The 21,204-nt window shown below is 44.9% G+C and overlaps 1 protein-coding gene across 1 annotated transcript; it reads left to right on the plus strand.

Annotated features, from left to right (window-relative positions):
* Positions 1-662: 662 nt before the first annotated feature.
* Positions 663-14,634, plus strand: LOC120032446 (amine sulfotransferase-like). Its single transcript, XM_038978551.1, has 7 exons — positions 663-849; positions 1,783-1,997; positions 2,159-2,285; positions 12,613-12,707; positions 13,449-13,537; positions 13,690-13,781; positions 14,468-14,634. Exons 1-7 carry the CDS (start codon positions 663-665, stop codon positions 14,632-14,634), a joined length of 972 nt encoding a protein of 323 aa, XP_038834479.1.
* The last annotated feature ends 6,570 nt before the right edge of the window (positions 14,635-21,204 follow it).

A 21,204-nucleotide genomic window follows, 5' to 3' on the forward strand; every position in this document is an offset into this window, starting at 1 on the left:
AATCAGAACAATCAGAAAGAAGTTGTCTGGAATTCAAGAAGCTGTGGAAGTAAAGTCCACACAGTATCAGCAATATCATTCATTCAAACAGATAGGATATCGATATCGGTTTGAAAAATGCAACTGATATAGAGTCTCCATATCTCCGCCCATCACCAATAAGTAGTATCTAAACATTGCAGAGGTGTTCAGTCCCAGGGTCCCATAGCTTAGTGATGAGCTTTGAGGGCACTATGGTGTTGAACGCTGAGCTGTAGTCAATAAACAGCATTCTCACGTAGGTGTTCCTTTTGTCCAAGCAATGCAAGGAATGTCCCCACGGCCATGTTTCTGGTATTACTGGTATTATTAGGTTGGTGGATGGTGATTTATGGAATGAATGAGCCATTTTGACAGATGCACAATTTCAGAAAGCATATAATAGGCACAGACAGACCTGTAAACGTCCTTCTACCCCTCCTCTCTTCTTCCCCTCCTCTTTTCTCCTCCTCCTCCAACCTGAAGAGTAGAAAGACCTGTAAACGTCCTTCTACCCCTCCTCTCTTCTTCCTCTCCTCTTTTCTCCTCCTCCTCCAACCTGAAGAGTAGAAAGACTTGGATATAACAGATACCTCCCAGTTCTGCTGCTCTCATTCCTCACAATTGTCTAGCCAACTGTCGTCATGTTTCACTCTCCAGACCACACCTCTCCGCCATCAGTGGAAGGGCTGGACCTGTTGAGTCCCTACCTGTTCACACACAGAGGGTACAACTTTACCGTGGGGGAGACCGACCCCCAGTACATCGACTCCCTCCAGAGCTTTGAGATTCAAGAAACGGACATTTTCCTCGTCTCCTACCCCAAATCAGGTGAGTTTGTGTTTGTGTGTGTGTGGTAAAAATGATAAAAAAAACAATCGAGAGATTCACCAGCCTAAGCTTTTGCCACATATTTTTCAGTACGGACCGGTTACATGTACAGTAATAAATTAAACACCTCCCAAATTAAAATGTCATCTATTACGGAGGTTTATATCTTGTAAAATGACAGGGGGAACTTGTTCATTTGAATTCCATGTTTGTTTTATTACTTAAATGTGGAACAAAATTGCATTATTCAAGTCACAAGTGTGTTCCAAAGTCGATGGGTTTATTGATACCCTCGCCGCTCTTTGGAAGTCACCCTATGAGTTTCCTCTCAGCATGTGACATTGTTGGTAAGGACATAGTTGGTAAGAGCAAGGGGTTGGTTTGAGATTCACCGATCGCCTAGTGAAAGTCCTCACACCCTTTTCAGAGTTGTCACATTTTGCTCAATTAAATTCAAATATAACAATGGATTACCTGGGATTTCCCCCCACTGATCTACTCAACCTTCTCCACACTTTCTAAGTCGAATAAACAATTATAGAATTTGACAAAAATGAGATGGTGGTTATTGTTTTTAATGTTGTTTTACCTAGACTGCACCACTAATGTCCCATTTGGGACAATAAAGATGTGTGTATAATAAACATAACTTTTTTTTCCATGAAAGGACATTTGTCTTGGAAGTTAAAGGGCTGCAGCTTCCACGTCAATTATCACATAATACTGTATAAACCCCTCAATATAAGGCGTAGTGCAATACCTTTCCTCTGTGTGTGTGTGTGTGTGTGTGTGTGTGTGTGTGTGTGTGTGTGTGTGTGTGTGTGTGTGTGTGTGTGTGTGTGTGTGTGTGTGTGTGTGTGTGTGTGTGTGTGTGTGTGCGTGTGCGTATGTGTGTGTGTGTGCATATGTGTGTGTGTGCATATGTGTGTGTAGGTACGATATGGACCCAGCAGATCCTGGTCCAGGTGGTGGAGGCAGCCTACCCTGAGAGTAGTGGCACCGACCAGAGCTCCACCAACCTGGAGAAGATGCCCTGGCTAGAGTACCCAGACACCCGCCCCGAGCGCCCGCGCCCCGCACCTAGACTTTTCATCTCCCACCTGCCTCCAGACCTGCTGCCCGCCAGCCTGAACACCAAGAGACCCAAGGTACAACCACCAAGCCGACACATAGAATGACCAGGAAACGGGTAAAGCCCGCCCACCAAAGAGGGGTTGAGATAAAGGAAAAAATAGGATTTCCCAGTGTATCTGTGACAAATGACAATAATGTCATCTTCTTCTTCCTCTTCTTCCTCTGTGGTGTTCAGATTGTGTACGTGATGAGAAACCCGAAGGACAACATGGTGTCCTACTACCACTTCTGTCACGTGTGGAGCAAGCTGGAGACACCCATCAGCTTCCAGGATTTCTATGACCAGTACCTGACAGGGAAAAGTAAGTTATTGTGAAGTATTTTCCTTATATGTCATTACGACAACGTTTTAATGATATTGTTAGCTTCTTGTTAACAAACAGTAATAACCCTTCGCCTCCCTATTAGAGATATTATAATGTACCAGTGACATGTTTGAACAAACAGAAACGTTCTAAACTCCTCCTTGTCTCTCTCAGTAACTTTCCACACACAGTCCCTTGTTCCCCTCCTGCCTCGAAGACATATAGTTATTATACATGTCGTCAATATGGTCTTATATAGTGACAGGAATAAGTCCATTTCAAATTGCCACCCAGCAGTCCCCTTTTCTTTGAATCGTGACTCCATACTGTTCAACATTACATTAACTGTGAAATTGCTTAGAAATAAAACAGAAAAGAAAACATGATTCATATTTTCACACTTGATTAATATGTTCACGCCTCCGAGGCCTATGGCCTCTGTGTGTATATCGTGCTTCGTCTACACCCAAGGCTCAATAAGGCCCTAATATCATCGTTATAACCATACCAATCACCCTCGTCATTTCCCCCCCATCTTTCATTGTTCCTCCTATATACAACCGATAATTACATTTCTGTTGGAGATGTTCACGTTCTCTTCCTCTTTCGGGTTCCTAAGAGAGTGATAGTAGAAAAGAAAACTAGGAAAGAGAGAGAACACAAAATATTGACCTGGTTATTAAATAGTTCAACTCGAAGTTAAACAACATGACGATTCCCACTCCGCCCTTATCCTGACTTTCTGCTGTTCCCACTCCGCCCTTATCCTGACTTTCTGCTGTTCCCAATGCGCCCTTATCCTGACTTTCTGCTGTTCCCACTCCGCCCTTATCCTGACTTTCTGCTGTTCCCACTGCGCCCTTATCCTGACTTTCTGCTGTTCCCACTGCGCCCTTATCCTGACTTTCTGCTGTTCCCACTCCGCCCTTATCCTGACTTTCTGCTGTTCCCACTCCGCCCTTATCCTGACTTTCTGCTGTTCCCACTCCGCCCTTATCCTGACTTTCTGCTGTTCCCACTCCGCCCTTATCCTGACTTTCTGCTGGGATCCACACTGCTGTTCCCACTCCGCCCTTATCCTGACTTTCTGCTGGGATCCACACTGCTGTTCCCACTCCGCCCTTATCCTGACTTTCTGCTGGGATCCACACTGCTGTTCCCACTCCGCCCTTATCCTGACTTTCTGCTGGGATCCACACTGCTGTTCCCACTCCGCCCTTATCCTGACTTTCTGCTGGGATCCACACTGCTGTTCCCACTCCGCCCTTATCCTGACTTTCTGCTGGGATCCACACTGCTGTTCCCACTCCGCCCTTATCCTGACTTTCTGCTGGGATCCACACTGCTGTTCCCACTCCGCCCTTATCCTGACTTTCTGCTGGGATCCACACTGCTGTTCCCACTCCGCCCTTATCCTGACTTTCTGCTGGGATCCACACTACTGTTCCCACTCCGCCCTTATCCTGACTTTCTGCTGGGATCCACACTGCTGTTCCCACTCCGCCCTTATCCTGACTTTCTGCTGGGATCCACAAAAATGAAGGCTCTATACACCTCCTCATGCGTGTATCCAGCCTCCCCCTCAGGCTGCATGTTTACTGCTGTTCCCACACTGGTGTTCCCACACTGCTGTTCCCACACTGGTGTTCCCACACTGGTGTTCCCACACTGCTGTTCCCACACTGCTGTTCCCACACTGGTGTTCCCACACTGGTGTTCCCACACTGCGGTTCCCACACTGCGGTTCCCACACTGCGGTTCCCACACTGGTGTTCCCACACTGCTGTTCCCACACTGGTGTTCCCACACTGGTGTTCCCACACTGGTGTCCCCACTCTGGTGTTCCCACACTGCTGTTCCCACACTGCTGTTCCCACACTGGTGTTCCCACACTGGTGTTCCCACACTGGTGTTCCCACTCTGGTGTTCCCACACTGCTGTTCCCACACTGCTGTTCCCACACTGCTGTTCCCACTCCATGTCATCCGTAGTTCCCAATGGATTCTTACTAATTACTCATTTGTTTTAGAAACCACCTGCAGGATGAGTCGTGCGCCCTCCCTTTGTCCTCCCCTCACAGTTGAGGAGCAGCGCTCTGTCTCTCCTTACAGCCTTTCCGAATCATAATTACAACTATGTATAAATCATCCAACCCACATTCAGGATGACAGTCATTTAGGATGACAGTCATTTAGGATGACAGTCATTCATGATGACAGTCATTTAGGATGACAGTCATTTAGGATGACAGTCATTCAGGATGACAGTCATTTAGGATGACAGTCATTTAGGATGACAGTCATTCAGGATGACAGTCATTTAGGATGACAGTCATTTAGGATGACAGTCATTTAGGATGGCAGTCATTCAGGATGACAGTCATTCAGGATGACATTCATTTAGGATGACAGGCATTTAGGATGACAGTCATTCAGGATGACAGTCATTCAGGATGACAGTCATTTAGGATGACAGTCATTCAGGATGACAGTCCCTAGTACTTCAGTCAGTCTATCACTAGAATGTAAGACATCACCGTAGCACCAACCGGCAGTGGCAGAATGTACATTTACAGAAAGGGAGACATACAGTATGTACCACTAATGTTAACATAAAGTATCTTATATTTCTCGCATTAACTTTTCTCAGTACAGCCCCCGTTTGTCCCTGTCTTACACTTCCATGAGTGGGATGTTAATGCCAGATCGGTATCTCAAAGCTATACATTTCCCAGTATGCAGACCCCCACAATTAACCTGATACCCCAAATAAACTATTTTGGGCAACTTTTTGTCGACGTTTACTGACACCGGCCATTATTCAACATGTTTGAGCGTTTGTAAATTCATCAGTTATTCTGCGCTCTGGCACACTCAGACGAGAAGTCTACTCCGCTCTGAAATCGGAGTAGATGGCCAAAGCGAATTTACGAACGCACCCGAATAGGAATAGGCATGGTGGCATTCTTCTTGCCACTGAGTCTAAATATTTACGCCAGTACATGACTGGACTGTCTTTTCCTCCATGATTCTGCGTAACTTTACTTGCGAAAGGAGGGTAAAACGGGGGTAATTGGAGTTTACCCTCCACTGCCGCGCTACAGTGCCCATCCTATTAATGCACAAACATTACGAGGGTAATTCCACCCCAATGCAGGTGCTTAACACAATGTGTTACAAATGCTCCTTCATACTCTACTTTATTCTCTCGTGAGACCACTCCTCCCACCTCGTTAATAAAGCTATTTCACAATAAAACAGAATAAAGTTTCTCACCAAAGCGGGTTTTTTTGCGTGCGAGGAGTGTTTGGTCGTCGTGCCAACTTTAACTTGTTACTTTTTAGAATCCATTCCCCTGGCATTTCACATAGATTATCCAAACCCAAAATCGGTTCTATCCCAGCTACCATAAAGAATGAGCCCGGTATGATTACTGGCTGGACCTATTGTAAATGGCATGGGTTTTAGTTGCATAACTTTTGGTTCTGTCCCTGTTACTTAACACTAAACTTAATGCAAAAAAAATGTGTCTAACATTTTGTCAATTTGAGCAACAGCACAGAGGCCAAATGCCTTAAACTCCGGTCGCGTTCAGGATTGCTTGCTGTTGCTCACTAGTCAGTGAAGAAAACATCTGCAAAGTAGCACTTACTGTACCCCGGAACGAGTCGTCTCAGAGGGCTCGGGTACCATCTGTGTGCACTGTAATTGGGAATGGAGGGTGCGCGCTTTCCCGCCAGTCCGTTTTTTAATGATGCCAGGTAGGCTACTTCGGTTTCATAGCAGAGCCGAGCTTATATGAGAAGCTGAGAAATAAATACAATAACACTTATTTCCCTCCAAGCAAATCAAATCAAATCAAATCAAATTTTATTTGTCACATACACATGGTTAGCAGATGTTAATGCGAGTGTAGCGAAATGCTTGTGCTTCTAGTTCCGACAATGCAGTAATAACCAACAAGTAATCTAACCTAACAATTCCACAACTACTACCTTATACACACAAGTGTAAAGGGATAAAGAATATGTACATAAAGATATATGAATGAGTGATGGTACAGAACGGCATAGGCAAGATGCAGTAGATGGTATAGAGTACAGTATATACATATGAGATGAGTAATGTAGGGTATGTAAACATAAAGTGGCATAGTTTAAAGTGGCTAGTGATACATGTATTACATAAAGATGGCAAGATGCAGTAGATGATATAGAGTACAGTATATACATATACATATGAGATGAGTAATGTAGGGTATGTAAACATTATATTAAGTGGCATTGTTTAAAGTGGCTAGTGGTACATTTTTACATAATTTCCATCAATTCCCATTATTAAAGTGGCTGGAGTTGAGTCAGTATGTTGGCAGCGGCCGCTAAATGTTAGTGGTGGCTGTTTAACAGTCTGATGGCCTTGAGATAGAAGCTGTTTTTCAGTCTCTCGGTCCCTGCTTTGATGCACCTGTACTGACCTCGCCTTCTGGATGATAGCGGGGTGAACAGGCAGTGGCTTGGGTGGTTGTTGTCCTTGATGATCTTTATGGCCTTCCTGTGACATCGGGTGGTGTAGGTGACCTGGAGGGCAGGTAGTTTGCCCCCGGTGATGCGTTGTGCAGACCTCACTACCCTCTGGAGAGCCTTACGGTTGTGGGCGGAGCAGTTGCCGTACCAGGCGGTGATACAGCCCGACAGGATGCTCTCGATTGTGCATCTGTAGAAGTTTGTGAGTGCTTTTGGTGACAAGCCGAATTTCTTCAGCCTCCTGAGGTTGAAGAGGCGCTGCTGCACCTTCTTCACAACGCTGTCTGTGTGGGTGGACCAATTCAGTTTGTCCGTGATGTGTACACCGAGGAACTTAAAACTTTCCACCTTCTCCACTACTGTCCCGTCGATGTGGATAGGGGGGTGCTCCCTCTGCTGTTTCCTGAAGTCCACAATCATCTCCTTTGTTTTGTTGACGTTGAGTGTGAGGTTATTTTCCTGACACCACACTCCGAGGGCCCTCACCTCCTCCCTGTAGGCCGTCTCGTCGTTGTTGGTAATCAAGCCTACCACTGTAGTGTCATCCGCAAACCTGATGATTGAGTTGGAGGCGTGCATGGCCACGCAGTCGTGGGTGAACAGGGAGTACAGGAGAGGGCTCAGAACGCACCCTTGTGGGGCCCCAGTGTTGAGGATCAGCGGGGTGGAGATGTTGTTACCTACCCTCACCACCTGGGGGCGGCCCGTCAGGAAGTCCAGGACCCAGTTGCACAGAGCGGGGTCGAGACCCAGGGTCTCGAGCTTGATGACGAGTTTGGAGGGTACTATGGTGTTAAATGCTGAGCTGTAGTCGATGAACAGCATTCTCACATAGGTATTCCTCTTGTCCAGATGGGTTAGGGCAGTGTGCAGTGTGGTTGCGATTGCGTCGTCTGTGGACCTATTGGGTCGGTAAGCAAATTGGAGTGGGTCTAGGGTGTCCGGTAGGGTGGAGGTGATATGGTCCTTGACTAGTCTCTCAAAGCACTTCATGATGACGGAAGTGAGTGCTACGGGGCGGTAGTCGTTTAGCTCAGTTACCTTAGCTTTCTTGGGAACAGGAACAATGGTGGCCCTCTTGAAGCATGTGGGAACAGCAGACTGGGATAAGGATTGATTGAATATGTCCGTAAACACACCAGCCAGCTGGTCTGCGCATGCTCTGAGGACGCGGCTGGGAATGCCGTCTGGGCCTGCAGCATTGCGAGGGTTAACACGTTTAAATGTTTTACTCACCTCGGCTGCAGTGAAGGAGAGCCCGCAGGTTTTGGTAGCGGGCCGTGTCAGTGGCACTGTATTGTCCTCAAAGCGAGCAAAAAAGTTATTTAGCCTGTCTGGGAGCAAGACATCCTGGTCCGCGACGGAGCTGGTTTTCTTTTTGTAATCCGTGATTGACTGTAGACCCTGCCACATACCTCTTGTGTCTGAGCTGTTGAATTGCGACTCTATTTTGTCTCTATACTGGGACTTAGCTTGTTTGATTGCCTTGCGGAGAGAATAGCTACACTGTTTGTATTCGGTCATGTTTCCGGTCACCTTGCCCTGGTTAAAAGCAGTGGTTCGCGCTTTCAGTTTCACGCGAATGCTGCCGTCAATCCACGGTTTCTGGTTTGGGAATGTTTTAATTGTTGCTGTGGGTACGATCGTCAATGCACTTTCTAATGAACTCGCTCACCGAGTCAGCGTATTCGTCAATATTGTTGTTGGACGCAATGCGGAACATATTCCAATCCGCGTGATCGAAGCAGTCTTGAAGCGTGGAATCAGATTGGTCGGACCAGCGTTGAACAGACCTGAGCGAGGGAGCTTGTTGTTTTAGTTTCTGTTTGTAGGCTGGAAGCAACAAAATGGAGTCGTGGTCAGCTTTTCCGAAAGGAGGGCGGGGGAGGGCCTTATATGCGTCGCGGAAGTTAGTATAACAATGATCCAAGGTTTTACCAGCCCTGGTAGCACAATCGATATGCTGATAGAATTTAGGGAGTTTTGTTTTCAGATTAGCCTTGTTAAAATCCCCAGCTACGATGAATGCAGCCTCAGGGTGTGTGGTTTCCAGTTTACAAAGAGTCAGATAAAGTTCGTTCAGGGCCATCGATGTGTCTGCTTGGGGGGGAATAAATACGGCTGTGATTATAATGGAAGAGAATTCCCTTGGTAGATAATGCGGTCGACATTTGATTGTGAGGAATTCTAGATCAGGTGAACAGAATGACTTGAGTTCCTGTATGTTGTTATGATCACACCACGTCTCGTTAATCATAAGGCATACACCCCCGCCCCTCTTCTTACCAGAAAGATGTATGTTTCTGTCGGCGCGATGCGTGAAGAAACCAGCTGGCTGCACCGACTCCGTTAGCGTCTCTTGAGTTAGCCATGTTTCCGTGAAGCAGAGAACGTTACAATCTCTGATGTCTCTCTGGAATGTTACCCGTGCTCGGATTTCATCAACCTTATTGTCAAGAGACTGGACATTGGCGAGTAGTATGCTAGGGAGTGGAGCGCGATGTGCCCGTCTCCGAAGCCTGACCAGGAGACCGCTACGTTTGCCCCTTTTACGGCGTCGCATAGGGTCGCCGGCTGGGATCAGATCCATTGTATTGGGTGGAAGGCAAAACACTGGATCTGTTTCGGGAAAGTCATATTCCTGGTTGTAACGGTGGTGAGTTGACGTTGCTCTTATATTCAGTAGTTCCTCCCGACTGTATGTAATGAAACCTAAGATTACCTGGGGTACCAATGTAAGGAATAACACATAAAAAAACAAAATACTGCATATTTTCCAAGGAACGCGAAGCGAGGCGGCCATCTCGGTCGGCGCCGGAAGTACAACCACTGTTAGAGGAGCATGTTCTCACTGTCTGACAGGTGATGTTCCTGTTAGAGGAGCATGTTCTCACTGTCTGACAGGTGATGTTCCTGTTTGAGGAGCATGTTCTCACTGTCTGACAGGTGATGTTCCTGTTAGAGGAGCATGTTCTCACTGTCTGACAGGTGATGTTCCTGATTGAGGAGCATGTTCTCACTGTCTGACAGGTGATGTTCCTGTTTGAGGAGCATGTTCTCACTGTCTGACAGGTGATGTTCCTGTTTGTGGAGCATGTTCTCACTGTCTGACAGGTGATGTTCCTGTTTTAGGAGCATGTTCTCACTGTCTGACAGGTGATGTTCCTGTTTGAGGAGCATGTTCTCACTGTCTGACAGGTGATGTTCCTGTTTGAGGAGCATGTTCTCACTGTCTGACAGGTGATGTTCCTGTTTGAGGAGCATGTTCTCACTGTCTGACAGGTGATGTTCCTGTTTGAGGAGCATGTTCTCACTGTCTGACAGGTGATGTTCCTGTTTGTGGAGCATGTTCTCACTGTCTGACAGGTGATGTTCCTGTTAGAGGAGCATGTTCTCACTGTCTGACAGGTGATGTTCCTGTTTGAGGAGCATGTTCTCACTGTCTGACAGGTGATGTTCCTGTTAGAGGAGCATGTTCTCACTGTCTGACAGGTGATGTTCCTGATTGAGGAGCATGTTCTCACTGTCTGACAGGTGATGTTCCTGTTTGAGGAGCATGTTCTCACTGTCTGACAGGTGATGTTCCTGTTTGTGGAGCATGTTCTCACTGTCTGACAGGTGATGTTCCTGTTTTAGGAGCATGTTCTCACTGTCTGACAGGTGATGTTCCTGTTTGAGGAGCATGTTCTCACTGTCTGACAGGTGATGTTCCTGTTTGAGGAGCATGTTCTCACTGTCTGACAGGTGATGTTCCTGTTTGTGGAGCATGTTCTCACTGTCTGACAGGTGATGTTCCTGTTAGAGGAGCATGCTCTCACTGTCTGACAGGTGATGTTCCTGTTTGAGGAGCATGTTCTCACTGTCTGACAGGTGATGTTCCTGTTTGAGGAGCATGTTCTCACTGTCTGACAGGTGATGTTCCTGTTTGTGGAGCATGTTCTCGCTGTCTGACAGGTGATATTCCTGTTAGAGGAGCATGTTCTCACTGTCTGACAGGTGATGTTCCTGTTAGAGGAGCATGTTCTCACTGTCTGACAGGTGATGTTCCTGTTTGAGGAGCATGTTCTCACTGTCTGACAGGTGATGTTCCTGTTTGAGGAGCATGTTCTCACTGTCTGACAGGTGATGTTCCTGTTTGTGGAGCATGTTCTCACTGTCTGACAGGTGATGTTCCTGTTAGAGGAGCATGCTCTCACTGTCTGACAGGTGATGTTCCTGTTTGAGGAGCATGTTCTCACTGTCTGACAGGTGACGTTCCTGTTTGAGGAGCATGTTCTCACTGTCTGACAGGTGATGTTCCTGTTTGTGGAGCATGTTCTCGCTGTCTGACAGGTGATATTCCTGTTAGAGGAGCATGTTCTCACTGTCTGACAGGTGATGTTCCTGTTAGAGGAGCATGTTCTCACTGTCTGACAGGTGATGTTCCTGTTTGAGGAGCATGTTCTCACTGTCTGACAGGTGATGTTCCTGTTTGAGGAGCATGTTCTCACTGTCTGACAGGTGATGTTCCTGTTTGAGGAGCATGCTCTCACTGTCTGACAGGTGATGTTCCTGTTTGAGGAGCATGTTCTCACTGTCTGACAGGTGATGTTCCTGTTTGAGGAGCATGTTCTCACTGTCTGACAGGTGATGTTCCTGTTTGTGGAGCATGTTCTCACTGTCTAACAGGTGATGTTCCTGTTTGTGGAGCATGTTCTCACTGTCTGACAGGTGATGTTCCTGTTTGGGGAGCATGCTCTCGCTTCACAACAGGTGATGTACCGCCCAAACTCTGTATGCAATGGGCTCTTCAACCCTGTTCCTGCAGCTACCCAGTGATTCATTTGGGAAACCAAGTGAATTCTGTTCAGGAACATCGATAGTAACATCTTTTCGCAGTGAAACATATTTCACTAAACAGTTGACAACCCCGCTGGGCGCTCCAGAAAGGAATAAAGCAGAGAGAGGAGGAAATGGAAAGGCGTGGTGGTGAGATATAATGCATAGCTAAATGGCCTAGGACTATACGTTCTCTCCCAGACTTGTGGATAGACATTTTGGAGTGGAGCATAAGGTTAAACATACAAACCAGTATGCATAATAATGCACACACGAAGGCGGTTACTCAAATGTGTTTGATTTCGGATTATAGGCAATTATGTGCCACGCATCATAAATCAACAGCTCTAGGTTGAACCCATCTGCTCCTCCCCTCACAGAGGTTTCTTCTCACTTCATCTGTTGACTTGACTTTGAGCCAAAGTCCTCGCTCCTCCCTAGTTCCATAGGCTGCCTGCCTATTCAGAGACATTCCCTTCCCCTCCCTTCTTTATCTATGATGTATTAACAATGACATGTTTGAACAGACTGAACCAACAATGACATATGTGAACAGACACAAACTCCTCCTTGTCTCTCTCAGTAACTTTCCATGCACAGTTCCTTGTTCGCGCTCCACTGACACCCTAAACACATACAGGTATCATACATGTAGCGCAATCAATATGTTCTTATATAGTGACAGGAAGTAGATTTCAAATTGGAATCCAACAAAACATGTCACATAGCAGTACCTGGCAGGGGAAAGTAAGGTGGAAATGTGTTGCAGGACCGTGTGCTGTAAAGTGTACAGTGTAACATCAACGGCTCCTTACTCTGTAAACGTTTGTAACTTTTACATCGTTGATATCTGCATAAACAAGAAGATGTTTTGTACGCATGATCTCTTTCTGTATATGTTTTTTGGGGGGGATAAAAGTCAGACACTGTTAAAGATGTTTTACGTCCTGTCCAATAGCGTGCGTGTCTGTGTGTTGTTGACAGTGGTGGGTGGATCGTGGTTCGATCACATCCGTGAGTGGTACACCAAGAGACAGCAGTATGACATTCTCTTTGTCAAGTACGAGGACATGATCAAGGTACAGTAAAGGGTTTTCCTGCATCTCAAATGGAATCCAGGGCCCTCTTGTCAACAGTAGTGCATTAAGTAGGGAATAAGGGGGCTATTTGGGAAGCAGACTCAAGCAGTCTCTCTCTCTCTCTCTCTCTCTCTCTCTCTCTCTCTCTCTCTCTCTCTCTCTCTCTCTCTCTCTCTCACTCTCTCTCTCTCCCTCTCTCTCTATATCTCTCTCTCTCTCTCTCTCTCTCTCTCTCTCTCTCTCTCTCTCTCTCTCTCTCTCTCTCTCTCACTCTCTCTCTCTCTCTCTCTCTCTCTCTCTCTCTCTCTCTCTCTCTCTCTCTATCTCTCTCTCTCTCTCTCTCTCTCTCTCTCTCTCTCTCTCTCTCTCTCTCTCTCTCTCTCTCTATATATATATATATCTCTCTCTCTCTCTCTCTCTCTGTCTCTCTCTCTCTCTCTCTCTCTCTCTCTCTCTCTCTCTCTCTCTCTCGCTCTCTCTCTCTCTCTCTATCTCTCTCTCTCTCTCTCTCTCTCTCTCTCTCTCTCTCTCTCTCTCTCCCTCTCTCTCTATATCTCTCTCTCTCTGTCTCTCTCTCTCTCTCTCTCTCTCTCTCTCTCTCTCTCTCTCTCTCTCTCTCTCTCTCTCTCTCTCTCTGTCTCTCTCTCTCCTCTCTCTCTCTCTCTCTCTCTCTCTCTCTCTCTCTCTCTCTCTCTCTCTCTCTCTCTCTCTCTCTGTCTCTCTCTCTCCCTCCCCTCTCAGGACCTGAGGTCAGTGGTGGTGGATATCTGTGATTTCCTTGGGAAGGACCTGACCCCCTCGGCCATTGACCACATTGTTGAGAAGGCCAGGTTGGAGCCTGTTGTTTATGTGCTCTATCCTGTCTTTTTGACTCTATATTGTGTATGCTGCCAAATGAACAGCCTCAATGACGACTAATCTAATATGATCTGTCTGATTATTCATGATTGATTGATTGATTGATTGATTGATTGATTGACAGGTTCAAGAACATGAAAAAGGATCCAAAAGCCAACTATGAGTTTCTGCCCAAAGACGTGCTCGTTCTGGAGAAAGGACACTTCCTACGGAAAGGTACACACACACGCATGCACACACACATGAGCAAACATACATACGCACACACACATAAGCAAACACACATACGCACACATACATACAAACACAAATAGTTACAGTAGGAGTGCTGATAAAGGATTAGTTTTCCCTTTTAGATCATAATTGATAAGACGAATGGACAGGTAGGCCCTGATCCTAGATCAGCAGTCCTACTGTGAGAAACTTTATAAATACGCTCCCTGATCCTAGATCAGCACTCCTACTGTGAGAAACTTTATAAATACGCTCCCTGATCCTAGATCAGCACTCCTACTGTGAGAAACTTTATAAATACGCTCCCTGATCCTAGATCAGCAGTCCTACTGTGAGAAACTTTATAAATACGCTCCCTGATCCTAGATCAGCACTCCTACTGTGAGAGGCTTTATAATTACGGGCCCTGATCCTAGATCAGCACTCCTACTGTGAGAGGATTTATAAATACGGGGCCTGATCCTAGATCAGCACTCCTACTGTGAGAGGATTTATAAATACGGGGCCTGATCCTAGATCAGCACTTGTTTTGTATTGCTTTGGCTCATCTGAATATGTGTGTGTGTGTGTGTGTGCGTGCGATGTGCACCTGCGTGCGCATGTGCATCCGTCTGTATGTCCACGTGTGTGTGCGTGTGCTTGCGTGCGTGTGTGTGTGTTCTGCACAGGTACCATAGGAGACTGGAAGAACTCGTTGACGGTGGCCCAGAGTGAACGCTTCGACCAGGTGTTTGATGAGAAGATGAAGGACCTGCCTCTTAGGTTCACCTGGGACATCGACCAACATCACAGAGCCACCCAAACCATTGGTCCCGGAGGGCACCTGTCACTATAGATCTGAATAGAACATGGATGGGTTCCAAATGGCACCCTATTTCCATATACAGTTTAATACACTACTTTTAATCAGAGCCATATGGGCCCTGGTCAAAAGTAGTGCACTATATAGGGAATGGAGTGCCATTTGGAAAACAAGTCATTTGTCACTATAGAATTGAATAAAAAATGTGTCACTGTGGAATCTAGTACAACACTTGTCACTATAGATTTATATAAAACTTTTGTCACTATAGAATCTAATAGAACATGTGTCACTATAAAATTATATAGAACTTAATAGAACTGTTTTAATTGAATAGAACTTCATAATTGAATAGAACCTTATAATTGAATAAAACTTAAATTGAAAGAACAGTATAATTTAATAGAGTTGAATGGAATTGTTGAATTGAATAGAACAGTAGAATTGAATAGTGTGGAATAGAACTATAGAATTGAATAGAACTGTAGAGCTGAATAGAACAGTATTATTTAATATAGTTCAATAGAAGTGTAGAATTGAATAGAACTGCTGAATTGAGTAGTAGAATTGAATAGTGTGGAATAGAACTATATAATTGAATATAACTGTTGAACTGAATATAACAGTATTATTTAATATAGTTCAATAGAAGTGTAGAATTGAATAAAACTGTAACGGCTGATTTCCTCCTCTTCGTCTGAAGAGGGATCGGACCAAGACGCAGAGTGGTAAGTGTCCATGTTTTAATATAATTAACTGAACACGACAAAATATACAAAATAACAAAGTAACCTAACCGAAACAGTCCCGTGTGGCACGAACACAGACACAGGAAGCAAACACCCACAAACCAACCTAAATATGGTTCCCAATCAGAGACAATGCAAAACACCTGTCTCTGATTGAGAACCATATCAGGCCAATTGACAAACCTAAACATAGAAACACATAACATAGACTGCCCACCCCAACTCACGCCCTGACCAAACTAACTAAAGACAAAACAAAGGAAAATAAAGGCCAGAACGTGACAAAAACTCGAATAATAAAGTAAACTTGAATAGAGTTCAATAGAACTGTATAATTGAATAGAGTTGAATAGAACTGTATAATTGAATAGAGTTGAATAGAACTGTATAATTAATTATAATTGTATAATTGAATATAACTCTATAATTGAATACTTTGAGTCAATATTCACATAATAATAAGGAATTCCAACAAATTGGGGTAAACAAAGATTCTTTCTCATTGACCCCCAGTGTAAAAGAATATATAGAAATAACAAAAATGATGAAAAGCTGCTGTGTTGTTCAAAGTACAAAAATCTTAAGGAAATGGATTCTGCGAGAAGAGCCCTGTGTCTTCAAGCTATTCGGAGTGGAAGAGTGGGAAATAGTGGGAACCCAGTGTCTAAGAAGCTATGAAGAGGACTGGCCACCCCTCATAGCCTGGTTCCTCTCTCCACACGTAGCTATGTGGGAAATAGTGGGAACCCAGTGTCTAAGAAGCTATGAAGAGGACTGGCCACCCCTCATAGCCTGGTTCCTCTCTCTACACGTAGCTATGTGGGTAATAGTGGGAACCCAGTGTCTAAGAAGCTATGAAGAGGACTGGCCACCCCTCATAGCCTGGTTCCTCTCTCTACACGTAGCTATGTGGGTAATAGTGGGAACCCAGTGTCTAAGAAGCTATGAAGAGGACTGGCCACCCCTCATAGCCTGGTTCCTCTCTCTACACGTAGCTATGTGGGTAATAGTGGGAACCCAGTGTCTAAGAAGCTATGAAGAGGACTGGCCACCCCTCATAGCCTGGTTCCTCTCTCCACACGTAGCTCTGTGTGTGTGGAAAACATTTCACCACAGGTAAGACATTTCATTTGTTTAGTATAGTCTGTTTAGTAACTTCACCCACTACTTTCACCTGTAGAGTCTGTTTGTTCGTGTTCCTGGTCTTTGCTAGCTTAAAGGTCATGAACAGTCAAAATCATGTTTTTCATGAAATTTGATGATATTTGAAGGAAACCAGATCAAAGCATGATGACCAAAGTACGAAAAATGACTGTTGTACATGTCTATGTACATTCATAAATCTGGATCATAAAGTTACTGGTCCCCTCCCCTATGTCAATTACTTGGATTCATAATCAAGGGAACAAGGTGATATCAAATCAAAATTTATATAGCCCTTCTTACATCAGCTGATATCTCAAAGTGCTGTACAGAAACCCAGCCTAAAACCCCAAACAGCAAGCAATGCAGGTGTAGAAGCACGGTGGCTAGGAAAAACTCTCTAGAAAGGCCAAAACCTAGGAAGAAACCGAGAGAGGAACCAGGCTATGAGGGGTGGCCAGTCCTCTTCTGGCTGTGCTGGGTGGAGATTATAACAGAACATGGCCAAGATGTTCAAATGTTCATAAATGACCAGCATGGTCAAATAATAATAATCACAGTAACAAGTCAGCACCTCAGGAGTAAATGTCAGTTGGCTTTTCATAGCCGATCATTAAGAGTATCTCTACCGCTCCTGCGGTCTCTAGAGAGTTGAAAACAGCAGGTCTGGGACAGGTTGCACGTCCGGTGAACAGGTCAGGGTTCCATAGCCGCAGGCAGAACAGTTGAAACTGGAGCAGCAGCACGGCCAGGTGGACTGGGGACAGCAAGGAGTCATCATGCCAGGTAGTCCTGAGGCATGGTCCTGAGGGATGATATCACCTTAACTCTTACACCAATGGTAAAATTATATTCTCTTACCTATTTCTAAATAAGTACCGCCTTGTAACCAATATCGGAGAAGGCGTTTTTGCAGAGGGGCGTGGTTTATATAGCTCTACATGTGTCAAAATGTGACTGTAGGGCAGGGGTTGGAACCAAAATGATTTCCCCACCTATCTTCTGAATCAAGCTTGTAACATCAGTGCAGTGGTCTATGCTTTGGAGGGGGGAGGGGCAGGTATCCTAAACACGCACAGGTAAAGATTTTCAGACACTGAAATATGTTTCTGAGTGACAAAGTGAGGGCTTTGCATAGGCGCTTTGTTGCAATTTGTTGTGGGACAACTTTAAATAACCTTATTAACTGGTTCCCATGCTTTTAAACAGTATGGATCACTTTCTTTCCAGGTTCCGTTTCTGTTCCTTGAAAACGTTTATATTTTCCGGTTTTTGGTTCTGTTCCCTGAACCGGTTCCAAACCCTGCTGTAGGATGTCAGCAAATAAAATGTAAAGTTTCCGCTATTCATCTATGGCAAAGACACTTATACACTGAGTGTACAAAACATTTTTTGCCCTCAGATGAGCCTCACTTCATCAGAGCATGGACTCCACAAGGTGTCGAAAGCGTTCCACAGGGATGCTGGCTCATGTTGACTCCAATGCTTTCCACAGTTGTGTCAAGTTGGCTGGATGTCCTTTGGGTGGTAGACCATTCTTGATACACACGGAAACTGTTGAGCATTAAAAACCCAGCAGCGTTGCAGTTCTTGACACTCAAACCGGTGCTAAAGTTATTTTCTGTGGCCCCTAAGATCCTCACAAACTTTACAGATGCACAATTGAGAGCATCCTGTCGGGATGTATCACTTCCTGGTACGGTATGGAATCACTGGTCACTTTAATAATGGAACACCAGTCCCTTTAATAATGTTTACATACTGCTTGACTAATTTCATATGTAAACTCAGCACTCTCACTCTCACCTCTCACTGTCAACTGCGTTTATTTTCAGCAAACTTAACATGTGTAAATATTTGTATGAACATAACAAGATTCAACAACTGAGACATAAACTGAACAAGTTCCACAGACATGTGACTAACAGAAATTGAATAATGTGTCCCTAAACAAAGAGGGGGTCAAAATCAAAAGTAACAGCCATTATCTGGTGCAGCATGCCACCAGCTACATTAAGTACTGCAGACATTTCTGGGGGGAATGGCCCTAGCCCTCACCCTCCGATCCAACAGGTTCCAGACGTGCTCAATGGGATTGAGATCCGGGCTCTTCGCTGGCCATGGCAGAACACTGACATACCTGTCTTGCAGGAAATCACGCACAGAACGAGCAGCATGGCTGGTGGCATTGTCATGCTGGAGGGTCATGTCAGGATGAGCCTGCAGGAAGGGTACCACAAGAGGGAGGAGGATGTCTTCCCTGTAACGCACAGCGTAGAGATTGCCTGCACTGACAACAAGCTCAGTCCGATGATACTGTGACACACCGCCCCAGACCATGATGGACCCTCCACCTCCAAATCAATCCCACTCCAGAGTACAGGCCTCGGTGTAACGCTCATTCCTTCGACGATAAACGCGAATCCGACCATCACCCCTGGTGAGACAAAACCGCGACTCGTCAGTGAAGAACACTTTTTGCCAGTCCTGTCTGGTCCAGCGACGGTTGGTTGTGCCCATAGGCAACGTTGTTGCCGGTGATGTCTGGTGAGGACCTGCCTTACAACAGGCCTACAAGCCCTCAGTCCAGCCTCTCTCAGCCTTGTTGTTGCCATCCTGTACCTGTCCCGCAGGTGTGATGTTCAGATGTACCAATCCTGCGCAGATGTTGTTACATGTGGTCTGCCACTGCGAGGACGATCAGCTGTCCGTCCTGTCTCCCTGTAGTGCTGTGTTAGGCGTCTCACAGTACGGATATTGCAATTTATTGCCCTGGCCACATCTGCAGACCTCATGCCTCATTGCAGCATGCCTAAGGTACATTCTCGCAGATGAGCAGGGACCCTGGGCATCTTTCTTTTGGTGTTTTTCAGAGTCAGTAGAAAGGCCTCTTTAGTGTCCTAAGTTTTCATAACTGTGACCTTAATTGCCTACCGTCTGTAAGCTGTTTGTGTCTTAACGACCATTCCACAGGTGCATGTTCATTAATTGTTTATGGTTCATTGAACAAGCATGGGAAACAGTGTTTAAACCCTTTACAATGAAGATCTGTGAAGTTATTTGGATTTTTACGAATTATCTTTGAAAGACCGGGTCCTGAAAAAGGGCCGTTTCTTTTTTTGCTGAGTTTATTTGTGACTGACCAGCTCAAATCGGTCTCATGTTGTCACGTTCCTGACCTGTTTTCCTTTGTCATGTATTTGTTTTAGTTGGTCAGGGCGTGAGTTGGGTGGGTTGGTCTAGGTTTGATTTTCTATGTTGGGATTTTGTGTTCGGCCTGGTATGATTCTCAATCAGAGACAGCTGTCAATCGTTGTCCCTGATTGAGAATCATACTAAGGCAGCCAGGGTTTCACGTGTGTTTGGTGGGTGTTTGTTCCTGTGTCAGTGTTTGGGCCACACAGGACTGTTTCAGGTTAGTCACGTTTGTTGGTTTTTGTATTTTGTAGTGTTTGTTGTTTTTTCCATTAAATAATGAATACTTACCAATCCGCATCTTGGTCCGATCCATGCTCCTCCTCGTCTGAGGAGGAGAACGACTACGACAGCCGTTACACATGTAGTAAAATTTGAAATCGTTTTTTTTTTTTACATTGGATAAAAGTAGAGACTCAGAGCTACAATATGGTATATCATACAGTGCATTTTTGAGGAACAATGGGAAAGTAATTCTACTTTGAACATTGATAAACTTGTAAACCCACTTTTGAGAAAAGGGCCTTTTGAAGTTTTGGTACCTGCTGGAGTGCTCTCCTTTGCCTACACCAATTCAGCATTGTTCACACCCTCTTAAGCCAGCCGCATCCATCTCTTTAAGGATTCATATGTGAGGTCATGTGCTGAACAGTGAGTAGTGTAGTTAAGATCAATACTGAAAGTGGTAGTAGCCTACAATAAGGAACAATTCTAAGTCAAAGTGTCCAGATAAACATATGTTATAAATAATGACACTTCCCCCAGACACACTTGTCTAAATTGATGGGTCATGTGAAAGACATGCTACAACCCCCAGCCACATTCAGTGGTGGAAGAAGTACTAAATTGTCATACTTGAGTAAAAGTATAAATCATTTCAAATTCCTTATTTTTTTTAACGAATAGCCAGGGGCACACTCCAGCACTCAGACATAATTTACAAATGAAGTATTTGTGTTTTGTGAGTCTGCCAGATCAGAAGTAGTAGGGATGACGAGGGATGTTCTCTTGATAAGTGTGTGAATTGGACAATTTTGGACAATTGGACAATTTTCCTGTCAAAATGTAACGAGTACTTTTGGGTGTCAAGGAAAATGTATTGAGTAAAAAGTACATTATTTTGTAATGTAGTGATGTAAAATTTGCCAAAAATATAAATAGTAAAGTACGGATACCACAAAAAACTACTTAAGTTGTACTTTCAAGTATTTTTACTTAAGTACTTTACACCACTGGCCACATGCCTTCACACCAGTACATTAGCATACTTTATATACTGTTGCACACACTTATCACATATATACCACACATAAGTTAAGGCCATGCAACCTGAGTTGAAACCTGAGTGAGGTGCACATGTACAGTACATAAACAGATGTATGCGCCATATATTTAAGTGGTGGACACTTGATACGGTCACATGGTATTGTTGTGGTATGTCACAAATCATGTTATGACCACACATAAATATTCATTTTACATATCAATATTTTGCTAAGTCTTGCTAAATGGGTGG

The sequence above is a fragment of the Salvelinus namaycush genome, chromosome 39, assembly GCF_016432855.1.
Source record: "Salvelinus namaycush isolate Seneca chromosome 39, SaNama_1.0, whole genome shotgun sequence".
Lineage (NCBI taxonomy): Eukaryota > Metazoa > Chordata > Actinopteri > Salmoniformes > Salmonidae > Salvelinus > Salvelinus namaycush.